General features: G+C 41.8%; 2 protein-coding genes across 2 annotated transcripts in view; one reads left to right on the top strand and one right to left on the bottom strand.

The window, feature by feature from the left end:
- Positions 1-19,633, top strand: part of SCARF2 (scavenger receptor class F member 2) — a 160,421-nt gene that overhangs the window by 85,156 nt on the left and 55,632 nt on the right. The window contains exons 4-6 of the mRNA XM_018569822.1: positions 2,558-3,077; positions 3,577-3,795; positions 8,357-8,485. Coding sequence (XP_018425324.1) covers positions 2,558-3,077; positions 3,577-3,795; positions 8,357-8,485 — 868 coding nt within the window. The remainder of the gene's footprint in view (positions 1-2,557; positions 3,078-3,576; positions 3,796-8,356; positions 8,486-19,633) is intronic.
- Positions 17,564-19,633, bottom strand: part of LOC108798107 (40S ribosomal protein S29-like) — a 16,020-nt gene continuing 13,950 nt past the window's right edge. The window contains exon 2 of the mRNA XM_018569823.1: positions 17,564-17,810. Within this exon, the coding sequence (XP_018425325.1) occupies positions 17,607-17,780 (174 nt within the window). The 5' untranslated portion in view covers positions 17,781-17,810 and the 3' untranslated portion in view covers positions 17,564-17,606. The remainder of the gene's footprint in view (positions 17,811-19,633) is intronic.

A 19,633-nucleotide genomic window follows, 5' to 3' on the forward strand; every position in this document is an offset into this window, starting at 1 on the left:
CTACAAAACGCCCAGGTGTGAACCGGGCCTTAGGGCTTGTTTCTCACCGAAAGCAGGGCGTTCCAGAGCAAAGCTGATGGAACGCACCGCGATCTTCCCCCTGCGTTCCGGGGCGTGGCGGTGCATTGAATTCAATGGCACCGCGCACACGCCCCCCCCCCCCCCCCCCCCCCCATCCAGCTGCTGTCAGAATTTCAGCTCATTATTAGTGGCATTTGATGTCATCATCACTGGAGAAGGCAGGAAGAAAAGGGCTGCTATGAGTGACATGCAGTGCGCTCCATCACCACAGACCGGGCTTCCTGCATGCTATTTTCTATGTGTTCCTCTGCCCGCTACTGTGTGGCCAACCAGTTGCAGACTCCCTCAACCATGTCCTATCAACCCCTTGCCATACACAGGAAGGTAGACATGAGGCCCTACGCATGGTATGGAGGAAACAGAGGAGCTGGCTTCTTCGCTGCATGCTCAGTAAGTGACCAGTGTGTACGCATAATAACAGATAACCAGCCAGATAAACCACCAGTTGGATTGCAAAACACACCTCCCCAAAGCAAATTGACACCATTGTTGGGGGTTCTTATTGCAGAATCCAGTTTATAGCACCACCGTTTACTTAGTAAATATTAATTGTTCTGATTGAGAATGTGAAGTAGACAATTTCTTTTAAATATCTGGTACTCTCAATTTCTTACCAAAGTTTTTGCCACACTACGCTTAAAAGGTTGCCTACGCTTCAGCTATTGTTTTCAGTTTTCTTTAACAAAGACAGTTAAAAAATATACATTTGTAAGAAACATTTACAAGACTAAAGTTCCTCCTTAAACGAGTATTCAAAGTTATATACATTTTATTAATCATGGTTCTGTAGATCTAATCTGTAGCATAAAAATATTCCTTTTTATTTGACCTAATTTCCAGTAACATGTTCTTATCTCGGTTGGCACATTTTGAGTGTTATATTCTTCATACAGCAATACAGTTTGGGTGGGTAACAGCTGGCAGTCAAGCTGTTGACAAACCAAATCCTAGTAGCCAGCGGCAGACTTTGTGCCATGCACAATAAACATGTGCAGCAGTTCTGTATGCTAGGCGACATGCACAGCTGCACACATCTTTCATGATTTATGGTACACTGTACATCATTTATAGTACAAACCTGCTAAACCACACATGCAGATCTTTACTTGTTGGCCACACGCTGCACAGGCTTAATTTGAAGTGTGTCACAAACATGTAAGCAACTTCCATTTATAGGAAAAAATCATTTTTGACAATCTCCTTTTTTTCAGCAGTGTTTTAAACACACAACTTCTTTCTTGTTTATTGGGTGACACAGATTCAGAGACAATTGGGTTATACTGCTCCCTACAGGAGGATTTGGACACTGGCAATCAATCAAAAAAAAGTGACCTGTTTCATAAACCCTTCACATGCCTCCGGTTTTTTTTTGTGCCCTAAGAGGGTGGATGTCTTTTCTCTCCTGAGAAACATTTAACCATTTTTACTTTTACAAACACCTGGATCGTGTTGGTTTGGTTTGGTTATCAGGATTTCTTCCAACCGTTTCACGGTTCCAAAACAGTTCAAAAAAATAAAGGGAGTATCTGCTCATTCTTGGATCTCAAGGCCCTGAATGTATTAGCGGGCCTTACATTATTATTACTATTATGTATTATTCAATATAAGCTGACTTTTGGTCACAGGAGAACATTAGTAAATGTCCTCCTGTGCCCAAAAGAGAACTATAGCCGAAAAAACGGTTTGGCTATAGTTCTCTTTTAAGTTATATTTAACTATGTCTCTTTAAGTGCCTCCTACTGTTAGTAGTGCAATTAGACCACACCCACCATTCCCCACAGACCTACAGTCTTACTGATATGTTTTGTCTCTCAGAGGTTTCACCATTTGGGTTGCCTGGCTCTGGACTCGTCCTATGCTGGAGAATTCACTTGTCATGTACCCCAGAATTCTATTTGCTTTTACAGCTGCTTGGCCACACTGCTCATTTTGCAATCATCTGAAATAAGAACCCCCAAATATTTTTCTCTTGTTGTTCTGACCAACACTGTACCCCCAATATTGTAATCTATCAGAGGTTTCTCTTTTGTAAAGTGCATTATTCTGCATTTAGAAACATTAGGCTGTCGTTTCCACAATCTTCCAGCAATGTCAAATCATGTTATATGTTGCAGACACCTCTGGGAGGTGTCTGCAACATCCACACTACTACAATCCTTTGTGTGCTTGCTGACTATATGCCCCCTAAGCTGGAGTCTTCCTTTTTCATCCCCCTTCTGCAGTTGTCAAAATATATGGAAAATAACAAATGTAGCAGTTATAGTGAGTTATGTATATAAAGGATGCCAAGGCCACAGTTGGGCTAAGAAAAACGTAGTGAAGATTATGTTCATGTCTCATGAAATTGAAATCTGAGGTTTTGTAGTCGGACTAGCATTTGATGTTTCTGTTTGCACATATCTTAAACCTACTTCATGTTAGGTGATTTTTAACTACAGGCATGATTGCTCAAATAACCTACTTTATTTTCATCTAGAATGTCCAAGACAGTTTTGGGGTCCAGACTGTAAAGAAAAATGTTCCTGCCATCCACATGGACAATGTGACGATGTTGGCGGACAGTGCACCTGCAATTCAAATCGGTGGGGATCCAACTGTGAGAATGCCTGTCTATGCAAGCATGGAAAATGTGACCAAGAGACTGGAAAATGCACCTGTGAACAAAATTGGTGGGGTCCTCAGTGTTCGAGTGCCTGCTATTGTAGTACCAACTCACAATGCGACCAAGCCACAGGGAGGTGCATATGTCAGCCAGGATGGTGGGCTCGGAGCTGTAACAACCAATGCTCTTGTAACAATTCCCCATGTGATCAACAAACTGGACGCTGCTTATGTCGGGAACGGTTATGGGGCTCACGATGTGAGAGAGTATGTCAGTGTTTAAAAGGAAAATGCAATCAAGTGGATGGAACTTGCACTTGTGAGCCTGGATATAGGGGTAAATTTTGCCGTGAGCCTTGCCCTGCTGGACTCTATGGACAGGGCTGTCGGAAGAGGTAAGCAGATAAAACTATAATGATTAGAATATGCAATACCTAATACCCTAACTTTTTGAACTAGATGGTTGGTTGGATGACTAGATTGCATATGTATACTCAACCAGTTATGATACAAAGCAAATTTTCATATAGAGGAACTTATTCTCCCACAGTCTAGTATTTTTCTAGTCATAGACCCTTGAGTCCTGAATTCACCTTCAGTCCCATCTGCTGGCAAAAGTTTGTATTACTTTTCCTTCTTCCTTGAGAGTATAATGTCTGTTGATTTCAGACTACAGTCTGCCATTAAACCTAAACATTAGTGGGATGAGGGTCCTGCTATTTCTGTCAAAGAGGGCTCTCTTTCTCCATCTTAGCACAATGAGGTGTCCCTAGACATTGCCGTGTTTTAAGAAATCTGAAAAATAAAAGTTTTGTCTATATTTTCAGACTGATTCTAAACTATGACATTGGTTAACCTAATGTGCTAAAGCTGATAAAGTATTTTTCTTCCTAGATGTGGTCAATGTAAGGGACTGCAGCCATGTACCATTGCTGATGGTCGATGTATTGCATGTGAACCCGGCTGGAATGGAACAAGGTGTGATCAAGCGTGTGCCCATGGTTTCTATGGAGAAGACTGTTTTCTTCCGTGTCCACTGTGCAAGGATGGACACACCTGTAATCACATTAATGGGAAGTGCTCACACTGCAATGCTGGCTGGATAGGTGATAGGTAAGAATATGCAGGGTTATGCAGAGATTTTATATATGTTTATTAATTTCAGCTGAAAACACTTACCTTTCAAAGGATTTCTAATTCCAAAATACAAAGCATTCTGTGAATGGACAGAGGAGGGGGAAGTGTGGCTGCTGTGTAAGAGAGCCATATACCTCCTGTTGGAGTAATGGTGTACAGTGAAAGCTATAATATCGGTGCTTAGTGAACCAACAACTTGTAAACAAGAGAGACACAGGAGGTGTCATACACCTCCTTGCACGTAAGCCCGCAGTTTTTAAATGCTTAGTTTTTTTCCTGGAGTTTCTCTTTAATACAATAGAATTACCTTTCCCCCAGCTTGCCAATTAGACAAAAAAGGAGCAGCAAGTTGCTGACAAATTATGAAGGCTGCTCTATCTGCTCTCTCTTCCTGTCAGCATGTTCCTTTTAATACATGTTTCATATAGCTGAGCCTTATTGGCTCCTAGAGCTACAACTCTCTTTTCCAGTGCTGCTGTGCAGGGGATGACAGAGCCTGTTATTAAGACAGGTACTGTACTATGCTAGCTGTATGGAAAATACATTTAATTCTATCTAAAATAATATACAACTGCATTAAAGACCTCCACACTGCATGGGCTAAGCACATGTTTTGCCTAGGGACCTAAAAAAACAGTTATACTTACTGAACCACATTCCCGGCTGTCTTCTGCATCGCTTCCTACAGCCTATGTCCTCCTCCGCTCCAGTGATGGAATGTTACTCGGCGTCCTCATGTCCAATACACTGTATTGGACATGGTGACTCACAGGACCTTTGTTCGCCGGAGCGGAGCTGGACTGAGGCTGAAGGGACCGGTCTAGGAGCCTGCCGGGATCGTGGTGTTATTTTAGCTCCCTAGACAAAGTAAGCACTTAAAGGAGAACTATGGGGTAAGTGTTTTCTTCCATAGTTCTCCTCAGGGTCACGGGATTACATATACTAGCGTCCTCCTGTGACCCAAAGCTCAGTATATCACGAGCTACAGCTCGCGGTATACTGAGACCGCCGCAGCCGGGCCGGATCCCGACATTACTGTCCAGATCCACCCAGCTGCGTCAGTGACAGCGGGCTCTGCCTATCTAGAGGCAGAGCCAGCAGTACCTGCCCCCTCCCCGTCCATTCCGCCAGTCAGCGCTGGAGGATCGGAGCGGGGAGGGGGGAATCCCTGCAGGGAGCCGTGAGTGACAGTCACAGCTCTCTGTAGGGAGATGATCGAGAAGTGAGTGAGCAACGGTATGTGTTCGCTCACTTCCCGATCTATTGAGCTGACTTGTGACAGTTTCATTGTCACACGTCGGCTCGAACTATGAGGCTGAGTGAAAATCACTCGCCTCATAGTTCTCCTTTAACCCTTGCAGTGGTAGCCCCATTGAAAGAGTTACGATTTGATTTGCCTGGAGTTTTTCTTTAAATGGTGTTTTTAAATATCTGCCTGGAATTCAGTTTTAGGGAATCATTCACACTTGTCTGGTTATGATACACCTTTTTATGCTCCAAATAATGCATGAAAAGTGCAATGAGAAATTAAATAATTAAAGCTAATGGAGTCATTCAAATCACAGTGTTCTGAAAATGCACTGAAGATTTTACAAGGCAGACTAATCTATCTTTAATATGCTACTGCATGTTTGTCCTGTCACAGTAACTTCAGGACACCTTGAAAACTAGTAGATTTACTTCAGTATGGGATTCTAACCTAACACATTGTTTCAGTGTAGAAGTGTCAAAACTGAACATTTATTTCCGTTCCCATCAAGGCCTCATCATTTTTGCGTGTTTGTACGCGTGGGTTCAGCTAGCTTTTTTTTTTTGCACATGTTTGCGAGCAGGAAAACGCACGCACATGAAAAAGCACGTTTTGACTGGCAGCTTAAGAAACAATGAACGAACTCATGTACAAATGCATAAAAACATGCATGAAAATGTGCAACGTGCTTCTGTTACGCATTTCCTGATGTTTCCATTGAAGTGTATGGGGAAGAAACAAGCTGCAAACTGCCAAAAGAAGCTTATGTACTTTTTTTCTGCATTTCGCTGCTGGTGTTTTTCTGCTTAGGTGTGAACAGGGGCCATTGAAAATCAGGGGATTTCTTGTGTTGGGCATTTTGAAGCGCTTTTTCTACTGCTCAAAAAACGCCTAGGTGTGAACCAGGCCTAAAGTGACAGTTTTATTACATGCATTATTTAAAGTGTATCAATAGCCAATACATGTTTATAGTTTTGGATAGAGTGGTGCGGGGATAGAGACCCTGTTAGATTTCTATTGCTGTCTGTGCCACCCTATGGTAAAATTCACCCTCTCTATTTTTACTAGGGAGCATTGTCACCAGAACTGACAGTAAGGGAAAATTTTGAATTGTCACCATAAAAGATATAGAGGGGAAATCTTCCAATTGGAACACTTGTTCCAGTGTCAGCTATAAAAGGATTGGCCTCACTTTGGAGAGTTTACCTCTTGTCTACTATATCCAAAACCTTACCAAAAAAGCATTTGGACTTTAGATTTTTAACCTGTCACAAATCTGGACAATTAATTAAAAAGAGCAAAGGTCACCTTCAGTAAAAACCAGTGGTCAAATTGATTTTTATATTCAAAGACTAGGGATACACCAAAATTTCGTACGCCAAACATAAGGTGCATTCCAAGCTGCTCTCACCCGCCTGTGTCAACAGAAGCAGCGGGGGTCGGAGGGGACACAGACCGGTACCCAGCAGGGAGGAGAGCCACTGTTAGGAGGCCAAGCGGGGGGAGTGTGGGGAGGAGACAACTATCAGCTGTCACAAGATGCCGAGCTCTACTCCCGCACTGCCCCACTTGGCTTCCTGTGACAGGTGAGCCAGGATGGAGAGCAGAGGACAAACACTCACCGATCAGTATTGATCGCTGGGTGTTTGTAAATAACTGAGGACATAGTATTCTTACTGTGTCTCCAGTAATGAATGAACAGGTAGTGCTCTACATCGCTTCCTGTTCATTCATGATTGTGGACATATTAACAGAAACTCCTCTCCTCAGTTTATGAATGGACAGGGGCACTCAGTATAGAGGATTCCTGTTCATTCATAACAGAGGTAGCAGAAAAATAAATTTAGGACTCTGTGTCCTCAATCTCTTCTATTTTAAAAAGGAAATATCAGGGGTCTGTTTAGACCCCTGATATTTCCACAAAGCCCCTGACCGTAAAATGAAAAATATATACAAATAATGAAAAAATAATTTAAAACATTCTTAAAAGGTTGGAAAAAATGCATTTTTTTGTTTCAGCCTAACCATTTTTTTTTTAAATTTCATTTTCGGTCAAAATTCTTTATTTCGGTGCATCCCTACCAGAGACTATAGGCATCTGCTGTTATACACAGATCTCAATTGTCTACTTGCAAGTCTGCAAGGATATTACTTCTCATAGTGAAAAAGGCTGAACATGCGCAGCCCAATGACTCAGTGGAAGACGAGAGTGCCGTTAGGCATAGAGCACAGCATTTGGGGTAGGTCAGTTGCCGATCTGAGCACTGTAGTAAGGATTATTACTTGCGTAGGCAGGGCAAGGTGGTTAGGGTCAATATCTATTAAGTACAGTTATTCTTTAATATAACAAGCAGCCTAAATTATGGAAACTCAAGAGGTGGAAAATGTCAGCACTACTTTAAGATTTGTTTTGCCATTTATCTTCATGTACAGCAGGGGTGGCAAACACAAGGCCCACGGGCCGAATCAGCAGGAGCTGCTGTCACCTGATCATTAACTTGACTAGGTGACAGCTGTCACTTGAAAACGCCAGATTAGGGATTTCTGCTGCAGTCTGAGCAGTCTCCAATAAAGTTTCTTGTGGATGTTTTCAAGGCTAGTTATTACTTAAATTATTATTAAAGCCAGTAGCAACTGAATGCAGAGGCAACTATTTATGATAATAAAGAGTAGATGCATAGTCCTATACAACCGGCCCTTTGAGGGTAACCATACTGCTGATGTGGCCCCCGATGAATTTGAGTTTGCCACCCCTGATGTACAGTATCTCTTATTGTTCTAATCATGCATTTTAAATTGAAGGTAACCTATTCTAATGCATTTTTAATGGTATACTGGGTTTTAATTGCCTAGGTCTGTTACAAGTTCACTTTAAGGGACCAATCACTCTGGTGCAGTACACTGACATTCTCCAACTATCTTTATACATGACAATCACTTTCTCTCCATTATATTTTGTGCAGAATTTTAGAGTGCGTAGCACGAATAAAAAGTCTCTGTTTGAGTACAAAACAGCTACTTCTGTAACTCCGGGTCCCAAGCACTGAGATTCAGTAGCTGGGGTTCCCCTACAGCTTCCATATGTTTTCTGTTCATGTATGTATGTATGTATTTATTTATTTAGGAGAAATAAACAAAGTAGTACTAACCATTGAAGAACAAACTAAATATGATAATGAGTTAGCAACCTAACAAGTCCAGCTAATGTATTATGGACACCATGATCCAAGTGTGGTAATTCACATTCTGAAAAAGTTGTGTCGGTAACATGCATGTGCCTTTTTTTAGGTGTGAAACAAAATGTCGCAATGGCACATATGGCGAAAACTGTGCCTTTGTTTGCACTGACTGCTTTAATGGAGAGTGTCATTTTGAGACTGGAAAGTGCCTTTGCAGTGCTGGATCTCACGGACCATTGTAAGTATCACTCATGTACTTTTATGATTTACCATCAGCTGATAAGTTTGTATTACAGTCATGTAGTTGATTGAAGTGGAGTGGAAGCATACAAGCAGCTTTGCACTTTTTGATGAAATGCAAGTAGACAGCCCGAATGAATGTTTTATTTCATTGTGGTGCCCAGTTTTGGAATGCTGAAAATAAGGGTTTTGCTGCTAAAGAAAAGTGCCTTAATTGTTTAAAAAAAGGGAAACTCAGTGCTTTACTGTTTCAGCATTTTGATTGTTTTCAAAAGAGGTATATTACAAGAAATGAACATTAATGGGGTTATTCACAAAAGGGTGAAGAGTTAGGAGAAGGCAGAAGTGAACAATCTAGTGAACAATACAGCTGAACTGGAAAGAGAGCTGAATTGGCAAATTTACTTCTCCTGCCTTCTCCAAACTCTTTACCCTTTTGTGAATAACCCCCTAATTGTTTCCATTTCCTCACACAGGAGTAAGAACAGTATTCGATAAAACTTTAATTTAACAAATAGGTTTGCATCTTTTACGAGTTAAGTCAAAATCATGTGCAGATTTAGGCCTCATTCACACGAGAAAATGGATTGTGAATTATAAGCTGGTTAACCTCTTGCCGTCCGCCCGTAGTAAAAAAACGGACGGACGGCACTGCAGCATCTGCGGGTTGCCGTCTCCAGACGGCAATTTTTTTCTGCTCACGCGCGCCCCCTAGCGGGCACGCACGGGCAGAAAAGACCCGCTAAATGCACACACCCGTTACCGGGTGTTTCACATATAGGCGATCGGAAGTTCCAGTTGTGGATGAGCATGTTATCCAAGGTTGCCAGATGAATAGAAAGTTTGTGTAGGTGTCTCTGAGGATGCCAGTTAGCCTTTTACTAAAAATGTTGCCATTCAATCTAGCTTTAACTTTTTAAAATGGTAAGGCTTCCTTCCTCAAGCTATTGCTTGTTTGGCAGCAATACAAATATGAGATGGCATTTTTTGTGTGAGAGAGCATCAGGGTATCAGCAAGCAGATGAAAGTGTACCATCTAAAAGGTATTTGTACAAAGCCATGTTAAAAAAACCATGGATGAAACTGCAGCAGAAGTGGGGGGTTTTTGTGAACAAGACCACCAAATGTGTAGTGTGGTGCCATCAACAGGGTAATCTTTAAAGCAAGTACAGGAGGTTGGAGAGAATTGCATGAGCAATTCTCGTAGGAACTAAGTATGACGGACCCCGTGTACCCCGACTGGGTACCTCCGCCAAAGAGCGTCTCCTGCCTGCCAAACCCCTCTCTCAGCCAACAGATTCGCAGTGACCAGCCCCTAACCCCCAATCACGAGGCAAAACTCATGTTGAAGGTTCAACATAGAAAGAGCAACTCCTTTATTAAACACAGGAGATTCACTTTAGAGGCACTGGGAGGGATACAACCCCTCCCCTCCCCTCCCCCTCATGACAAACACAGATAACAGCTTACACAGTGAATCAGACATTTACATACACCATCAAACAGTACAATAGGGTGAGCATCAGATAACAGCTGAGGGGGGAGCTATGCAACTTATATACAACTGACTTAACTTAATTAAGTCTCCATTTTGACTGAACAAACCATGTGGCCAAATCCTTGTCCTCCACCATTTTAAAACATATATTTCCCAGAGGGCAACAGTCACTGTCTGCATATAAAATGTACATTTAGCCCCAAAATCTCTTGTTCTCTTGCTGGGCCATAATCGGTGGGTAAGAGGCCAGTCTTCAGCACCCTCCAACTAGCACAGTGATGGTGCAGTCCGTCACACTAAGTAACAGTGCAACAGCACGTTATAAGCAGATTCAGGAGTAGGGATGAACTTTTGGGTTCAGTTAGAAGGTTAGTTTGACCTGAACCTAGTGTGTTTGCAATTTGACAAAACGAATAACGCTAGCCATATTTAACCAGTTCATGCGCCTAAATTCCTAGCCGCTGTTTGTGAACAAACTGGTTGAGGATCTGTCTTTATGAGTGCTCCCTGTGCTGCAGAATATGTTATTGGTATTGAATAAGCTAAGAAACTAAGGATACGTCAGTCCAGTTCAGCTCCCTAACAACTCCCAGAACCCAGACCAAGCTGGCAGCTCGTCATCTCGTACTAATGTCCGGGAGCTGGGAGGACCTGCTCCCATTGATGTGATCACTGTCAGTGATCACTAGTTTTAGACACCTCCTCTATACTGTTTTTCCTCTGTCGGGAGAAGTCTTAAGCTTCAGCGACTGAATGTCTCTCAACGTCCTCACATCCAATGGAGTGTATTGGACGTGATGACTCACAGGAACGTAAACCAGCAGAGCAGAGGGGGATAGAGGCTGCAGGGACCAATCTAGCAGTCAGCCTCCTCCAAGGTTCAGGTGAGTATATCATTGTTATTTTCATCCGTAGACAAAAGTGAGCACTTAATCCTTGCAGTGCAGGGGTAGCCCCTCTGTAAGGGTTAAGATTTTTTCTGCCTGTAGTTCTTCTTTAATTAGGCTGCATTGTTTATAGACTGTCCAAGATTTGCTGTACACTTTGAAATCCTGCCTCTGTATAAGAATTAATGGCTTTAACAACGTAAAATAATTCACAACAATGTTTACACTTCGGCTGATCCTTCGGCTAGCTTCGGCCCCAGGACTCCTTGGTTCGGTAGAAGCGAAGGGCTTCTGTATGGGCTATTCACAATAGCCCGTACAGCTCCCGAAGTCGGCCGAGCGGCTCAGTTGAGCCGAAGGCATATGCTTCGGCTCGACTGAGCCGAGGTGAAAGCCGAAGCTGGCCAACAGCCTGCTACTGACTGCTGGGCGGAGCCAAAACACTGATTTTTCTTTCTTTTTTTTTTTTTAATTCTGACATGAAGCCGTTGGCTGCCGTCAGAATAAAAAATAATAATTCACCATAGGAATGCATTGCTAGATTCCTATTGGCTATTTCAATTTGCAATAGCCAATAGCAAACTAGCTATTGCACCCGCCCCCTGCTGCTGTCAATCAGCAGAGGGGACCTGCAGTTCTCCATCAGGTCCCCACTAGTGATTGACAGCAGCATCGGGCGGATGCAATAGCTAGTTTGCTATTGGTTATTGCAAATTGCAATAGCCAATAGGAATCTAGCAATGCATTCCTATGGCAATTTTTTTTTCTTTTTTTTGACGGCAGCAGAACCGCCGGCCAATAGAAAACAGTTGGGCGGAGCTAGCTGTCACTGCTAGCTCCGCACAATCGTTTTCTATTTGTTTTCTACTTTTTAAACTATTTTTGTGTTCTGCTCGGTCCCACAGAGAGACTGAGCAGAACAGCCGAGCCGAATGCCGCTCAGCGGCATTCGGCTATTTACTCACTGCTGTTCGGCATCTATAAGAATAGACCGAACAGCAGCAAGTAGTCTGCCGGAGGTCCATCTTAGCCTTAGTCCTGAGCCCAAGCAACGTTTGGGGTTAAGACCAAGAAGGCCGGATTTTCAGAATGACAAAGTGGCAGAGATATTGGTGAACATCTGTTCGCTAATCTTTCCACTTTTTGCGCTCTACTGTGAGCACCTGTGGGTTCACAGCTGCCTGCTGCCTATTTTCTGTACTCGATGTGTTTGGAATCAGTGCAGGGTAGACGCCACTGTCAATCGGACTTAAAGAATGGAAAATCCATAATTGTAAGTTGTCGCCATAATAGGAATAGAGGATGAATCTTTTAAGGGGGATACTTATTGCTGTGACCGCTGTCTAAGAGGGAATCTCCCTCACCTCCTGTTGTGGTATACAGAAAGTTAAATGATGGCAACATAGACTTACAAGGGTTTTAATTATTTCCTAAACTTTCCGAAATAAAAACAAAAAAAATGATTTTATATATGCTTTAAAACTACATCTAAAGGTTTATGTATGACACTGTAAACAAGTCCTTATACCAGTTACTATATGTGATGAGAAAAACTTCCTTTACCTTCCTTGACTGAGCCAAATCCTCCTTCATTCCTCACATGCTCCCCTCCCAGACACTACAGCTCATAGTGGGGGTGTTTCAGCAACAGAGGCAGTGCTGTCAATCCAAAAAGCAGTAGGCAGGACTAGGAGTGGCCAGGTAACAATGCTGAAAACCTCGCCCCCTACAAAATGTTTTCATACCATTGTAGTGCAAGCAGGAACAGCCTTCATGAGCATGACAACTCTGCTCTGAATTCAGGAGCAGTGTGGCATTGTTGCCACCCTATTACAAGAAGTTGCATTAGGTGTACTCTCCTGACATGCTCAACAATTATTTCTGAGACTTTGCAGAAGGACTAAGACAAAATGTGCAGATGCATTGATAATTCAGTGTTGCAGCACATAATTTTTTTAATTGGAGGCCATAGCTGTACTTAGGGATGCAGCGATACCGGTTTTCCGGTATGAAGTATGAGTACCGATACTTATAAGTACTATAGCATGTAACCAGGTTCTAGGGAAACGAGGAAGCCAGGTGGTGTGTCATTACCCGCTGCCTGGCTTCTTGATGGCCCGGGAAGCTGGCTCGATGCTGTTTGGCCGACTCAATGCTGTTTGGCTGGCTCGATGTGATTGACCGGAAAGCCGGCTACCTGGCCAATCAGCATCGCTACCTTCTGCCCAGCTTCCTGATTGGCTCATGCCGTTTGGCCAGCTCAATGCTGATTGGTCGGGAAGCCGGCTCCATGTTCCCTCGCAGCACTGCCAGTCAGGGGAAATCCCCCTCTGACCAGAAGTTCCAGTATCGGGGGTAAGTATCGGAGCATTTGGGCGAGTACGAGTACTTGTCCAAATACTGGGTATCGGCACCAATACTAGTTTTGGTGCATCCCTAGTTGTACTGTATAATTTATATCCCCCTCCCTCATGTCAGCAGTAAGGAGTTTTAACATCATAGGAGACTACCCAGCAAAGAGCTAACTGACAGCCTAAACTATTGTTAGCGATGGCACAGAGGCTAGCGATCTTTGCTACTGCAAATCAAGAATCAATAACTGTAGTAGAAACATGTCTTTGTTACCAGCATTCATCAGCCTGTTAGGGTTGCTTTAATGATTTGTAAAAGTGTATGGAGTTAGGCTGCACGTCTATTAGCTTCTGACAGTGACCGACTGAAACCACACAGGATTAAAACTGATAAACAATGCATTAAATAAATACATCTGTTCTAAGAAAATTAAAATAGGTCTTCCGCTGCTTCTCTTCAACAAATTAAAAGAACTTCTGTTTAGATTGTTTATAATTGCATTCTATAGTTTTCTTTCTGTGCCAAAATATATTAGACAATCATTCATGTTTAGCCCATGACATGTAGAACAAGGTAAATACCTTAATTTAAATACAAATTACTTGTTCGGAGAACACCTTAAAGTCTGAAGTGTGTATGTGTTTGTGTGTTTCTAAGGGAGTCTGTATAGGCCTGTTTTGCAAATTAAAATTAGTTGTACAGAACAGATGGATTTAGGATCTGGTTCCATAAGTAGTAACATATGATAGGATATCCAGTGACATTTCAAATGTACTATTAAGGAACAATACCACAGATAAGGTCAAAGGTTGAGGCATCCAACTTAAACCATCTCTACAAACAACTTAAATATACCTGCATAAGCATTTAAATGTGTTTTGTTTTTTTAGATTTAATGTTATATGTTATATCATTATTATTATAAGTTAGGGGAATCCAGCAGGATCGCAGGCCACAGGCTTTGCAAATAAAGTAAAGTTTATAAACTTAAATAGCTTTGCAGCAGCAAAATAACACAACAGTTCATCTCTTCACTGACCAGCTGGCAAACTCAGACAGCAACTCTTCAGTACAACACAAAATACCAGTCTCACTGACATGAAGATTTCAGCACTGTAATCGCAGTTAAACAGTCCCAGACTTCCAGGGTAACTTTCCCAGTCTACAGATTTCCAGCAAGGATACTGATATTTAAGCTCACAGCAGTACACAAATCCCCAATCTCCTCCACACTACTCCTCACCTGCTAGCTACCACTTCCTGTCTTTTAAACTAACACTTCCTCCAGCAGGTGAGTTAAACCCGTCTCATCCCTTAAAGGGACCACAGTCCAAACAGAGGGGAAATATAGCGTCCTTCCAGGACCCAGCCCTGGCATCCTGTACAATTGGTATCTCCGTTGTATCTCACTACCCAGTATACATATTGCCCATGCATTGGTCCCTACCCTGTATCCCACCCCCCCGCACACGCATTGGTCTCTGTCTGTTTCCCACTCCCAGCACACACATTAATCTCTCCCCTGTATCCCACCCCCCGCACACACATTGGTCTCTGTCCTGTGTCCCACTCCCAGCACACAATATATATATATACACACACACACACACACACACACACCAACAACGCAGTAAAAACACATGATACAAATATTATAAAATGAGTTGCAGCTCAGTGAGTAAAATAAGTATTTGATCCCCAAGCCAAATATGACTTAGTACTTGGTGGAGAAACCCTTGTTGGCAAGCGCAGAGGTAAGGGATTTCTTGTAGGGGGTTACCAGGTTTGCACACATCTCAGGAGGGATTTTGGTCCACTCATCTTTACAGATCTTCTCTAAATCCTTAGGCTGGGTTCACACCTAGGCGTATCGAATATGCGCATTTGTCGCGCGTTTGGTGCAACGCATTTTTACCACGATCCGTTTCTCCCAATCATTTAGATGTTCATTGGCAAGCTTCAGACGGGCCTGTACATGTGCCTTCTTGAAGAGGGGGAGCTTGCATGCGCTGCAGGATTTCAATCCATGGCGGTGTATTGTATTACTGCCTTGAGATCATTCAAAGGCTCCTCCCGTGTAGTTCTGGGCTGATCCCTCACTTTTCTCATGATCATCCTTACCCCATGAAGCAAAATCTTGCCTGGAGCTCCATACCGAGGGCGATTGATGGTTGTTTTGTATTCCTTCCATTTGCGAATAATCGCTCCAACAGTTGTTTCCTTCTCACCAAGCTTCTTGCTGATAGTCTTGTAGCCCATTCCAGCCTTGTGCAGGTCTACAATCTTGTCCCTAACGTCGTTTGATAGCTCTTTGGTCTTGCCCATGGTGGTGAGGTTTGAATGGAAGAAAGAGATTCTGTGGACAGGTGTCTTTTATATACATAATTGTCGTTAGGAGAACCTTCTTAAAGTGACAGGACTAATCTGTGTACCTGCAAGCCAGTCTGTGGGAGCCAGAATTATTGTTGGTTTGGTAGGGGATCAAATACTTATTTTACTCACTGAATTGCAGCTCAATTTATAAAATTTGTACCATGTATTTTTCCTGGATTTGTGGTTGATATTCTGTCTCTATCATTTAAAATACACCTATGATAAAGATTATAGGCCTTTCATTTCTTTTTAAGTGGGCAAACGTTCAAAATCTGCAGGGGAGCAAATAATTATTTTCCTCACTGTACATATGTGTGTGTGGTGTGTGTGTGTGTGGGGGCAATAAAAGGCTTTATTTTGCCTTTCTTTTGTTGATATTGTCTCCTATTAATTATTTTACTTAGTAATAATGTTAAAACAAGCATCACTATAGATATAAAGCTCTGATTTCATTCTGAGATTTGCTTTACTTATTTTTAAGTTTTTTACAATTGAAATTATGTAGTTTCTTTAATTTGGATTACGTGTTTTTTTTAATTACAAAAAACTATTGAATGAAATTGATTAAAAAACAAAAAAAAAGTAATATGAATAGTATAAAACAAAAAAAAAGGCTAGAGGAAAAAGTTTTTAAGGCTTGCTTTAGTGGTAATACTGGGTTACTAACAAAATTTATTGGAGAAAAAAAAAAAACTTTTTTAATGTTTCACATGTTTTTATTAGCAACTCTAAAAAAAGCAGATACTTTGTAATTGGTTGCTCAGATACCGTAGCTGCAACTAGCTACAATTTATAACTATGTGTTACATTTTACCAAGCACTAAGCAGACACGCTGATTGTGCCGATCACCATTGAAATAGTTGCTAATACTGCCTCTAAGCTCTGTTCACTCTCCCATTACTGTTTTTCTCAGCATTTTTCTTCCTCCAAACACGGCAAGTCGAGTTAATGCCAAAGAGCTCAATTTTGGTCTCATCTGACCACAGCACTTTCTCCCAATCCTTCTCTGAATCATTTAGATGTTCATTGGCAAGCTTCAGATGGGCCTGTACATGTGCCTTCTTAAAGAGGGGGACCTTGCGGGCGCTGCAGGATCTCAATCCATGGCAGTGTATTGTGTTACCAATGGTTTGTTTGGTGACTGTGGTCCCAACTGCCTTAAGATCATTCACAAGCTCCTCCCATGTAGTTCTGGGCTGATCCCTCACTTTTCTCATGATCATTCTTACCCCATGAGGCGAAATCTTGCATGGAGCTCCAGACCGAGGGCGTTGATGGTTATTCTGTATTCCTTCCATTTGCGAATAATCGTTCCAACAGTTGTTTCCTTCTCACCAAGCTTCTTGCTGATGGTCTTGTAGACCATTCCAGCCTTGTGCAGGTCTACAATCTTGTCCCTAACGTCCTTTGACAGCTCTTTGGTCTTGCCCATGGTAGTGAGGTTTGAATGGAAGAAAGAGATTCTGTGGACAGGTGTCTTTTATATACATAACGAGTTGTCGTTAGGAGCACCTTCTTAAATTGACAGGACTCATCTGTGTACCACATAGCCAGTCTGTGGGAGCCAGAATTATTGTTGGTTGGTAGGGGATCAAATACTTATTTTACTCACTGAACTGCAACTCAATTTATAACATTTGTATTATGTGTTTTTTCTGGATTTGTGGTTGATATTCTGTCTCTATCATTTAAAATCCATCTATGATAGAAATTATAGACCTTTCATTTCTTTTTAAGTGCGCAAAGGTAAAAAATCTGCAGGGGATCAAATAATTATTTCCCTCACTATATATATATATATTATTCTTGTCTAGCACTTTGCAGATGCAGTAGCTGCAGATGTCCTGTGAAAGCACATGTATGTTCTTCAAAAGAATTCGGTGCCAACTGTTGGTTGTAAACCAATTTTGGTCACATGTGTATGTTCCGTAAAGTTTTAGGTACCAACTGCACATATTGTCTAAAGTATGGATTTATGGCCACAGGACTTGTCCAAATAAGTATCCATTTAGGCCAGTTTTGTAAAGCCAATGTCCTTTGTATATTGCCTGAAGCACGGGTAGCACATGTTCAGTCCGTATTTGCGGATAAGTCCATGTCTGTTTGCGCACACACAGCAGGGTCGGAATGCCTGGCCGAACTTTCTGGGGTGACTCCAGCACAGCTGCTGGTGGCCCATCATGCTCGACTCTCTGCTCGGGGAAAAAAAAAGCTAGACACCTTTCTGAGGACAAGGAAAAATGATATCCCTCATTACACCAAAGGACACTTGGGGAGCAGAGCCTGAAAGTAACCCAGCTTTGAAAATGGTCACCTTGTGTCTTCTACTTTAAAGATTATTTTCTGTCATATTTTTGTAATGGGCTGTCTTTGTTTCAACCTGCGCAGTTAAAACATGTAAAGTTGAGTGTCAAAGAATTAAAGTGAAATAACAATTTTTGGCTGAGATATGCAGTGAACCATGAATGGTTTGGTTAGGATACAAATTGGAATGCACAAAGTTTTACTTTCAATGTGAAATGTACAAAAACCTGGCAATCTTGTTGGCAAAGGCCTGATGTATTTAAGTGAATGCTAGGGCATCAAGGCCGCATTCACACATGTTTATGTTTTCAACACACATGGTTTTTTTCAACACACCACACAACAACTCACAGATGATTGTCATCTGTGAATTGTAGTGCGCTGAAACACATGGTAATTGAGCTGCATTAGCAAGGTGTATTGGGGTGCCATTTACACAAATCATGCGTTGCAGTGCGTTGCTGTAAAATGTAAGTTTTTGTGTGTGTTACCATAATACATAGATGTGAATAAAGCCTAAAGGCAAACTATACAGCACTCTAGCAGGAGATGGCATCTCACATGTTTAACGTTGGCCGCCCTTTTAAAAACTCCTGTCCTTTACAGTTATGCTTTTGGGAACTCAGTTCTGATGTTATCCACTAGGGTGAGTGTTTTGCATGCTCTAAGATTTTTCAAACTGGATATAACCCTTTTCCTACTTTTGGGAATCTCTATATGAGTCTTGTAAGCTGACTCCCGCTCCACTTAAATAGTGTGTGCATTACGCTACTTTCCGGAGAAAAGTGTCCACACTATTGCCATGCAGAACCCAAGGTCTGGTTTCTGCATCCCTGAATCTTGTTATTCTCTCCCCCCTGCAATTTTTTTTTCTTTCCTCAGAAGGAAATATCAATTTGACTGTTTTGTTCAACAGACACAGCACTACCTAAGTTACCTAAGTAGGAAACTATACCTAGGTTTGAATATATATACAGTATATATATGTATATATATATATACAGGCAGTCCCCATGTTACGGACATCCGACTTACGGACAATCCGTACTTATGAACCGGGGTCCACAGTTCTCCTAAATGTACCGGCTGCCGCTAGCTGATAATTTCCTGTGCTGACTTTATATCAATTAAATTGTTCTCAGCTTTTTATGTCAACCACAGAACACCTCCTCTATGTTATGTGAAGAGGAGAATGTGTTCTGCAGTCTTGTTCTAGGTTACTAACACTGTGTTACTAGCAGGATTAGGGATGAGATCTAGGTGCTACCATGTTTTTTTTAAAGCATGTGGGTTCAAAACTGGCAGTCCAAGCACATTTTTGTGCAGAATATTTTTTATCTTTCACTGCGTGGTCTTTGAACTATGGCCAGTAAGCTTAGAAGGGCCAATAAAAGACAGGAGACACAGAGCAGCCATGGTATCAGCGTACTGGGACATCTTAATCTTGAATCTTATGTTGTGCTTGATTTGAGGTCAGCAGTATCTTTTATCATCTGTACTGTCCTTAGGAAACATTTTTTTTAAATATATTTTTGCTAAAAAATTAAAAAAATCAAGCCTTTGTTTGGGGGTTATTATTTGGATTTTCATTTATTTTGCGGGTATATCGGTTTTATTGTTGGCTGATAAGGCTTAAACTGCTTCGCTGTAGTGCTTCCCTGGTCTTTTGTTTTATTGGTGGTATTTATTCAAAGGTAGATATAAAAAGGTTGTTTTTTTTGGGGGGGGGGG

The sequence above is a fragment of the Nanorana parkeri genome, unplaced genomic scaffold (genome assembly GCF_000935625.1).
Source record: "Nanorana parkeri isolate BGI_ZX_2015 unplaced genomic scaffold, ASM93562v1 scaffold1404, whole genome shotgun sequence".
In the NCBI taxonomy this organism is placed as follows: domain Eukaryota; kingdom Metazoa; phylum Chordata; class Amphibia; order Anura; family Dicroglossidae; genus Nanorana; species Nanorana parkeri.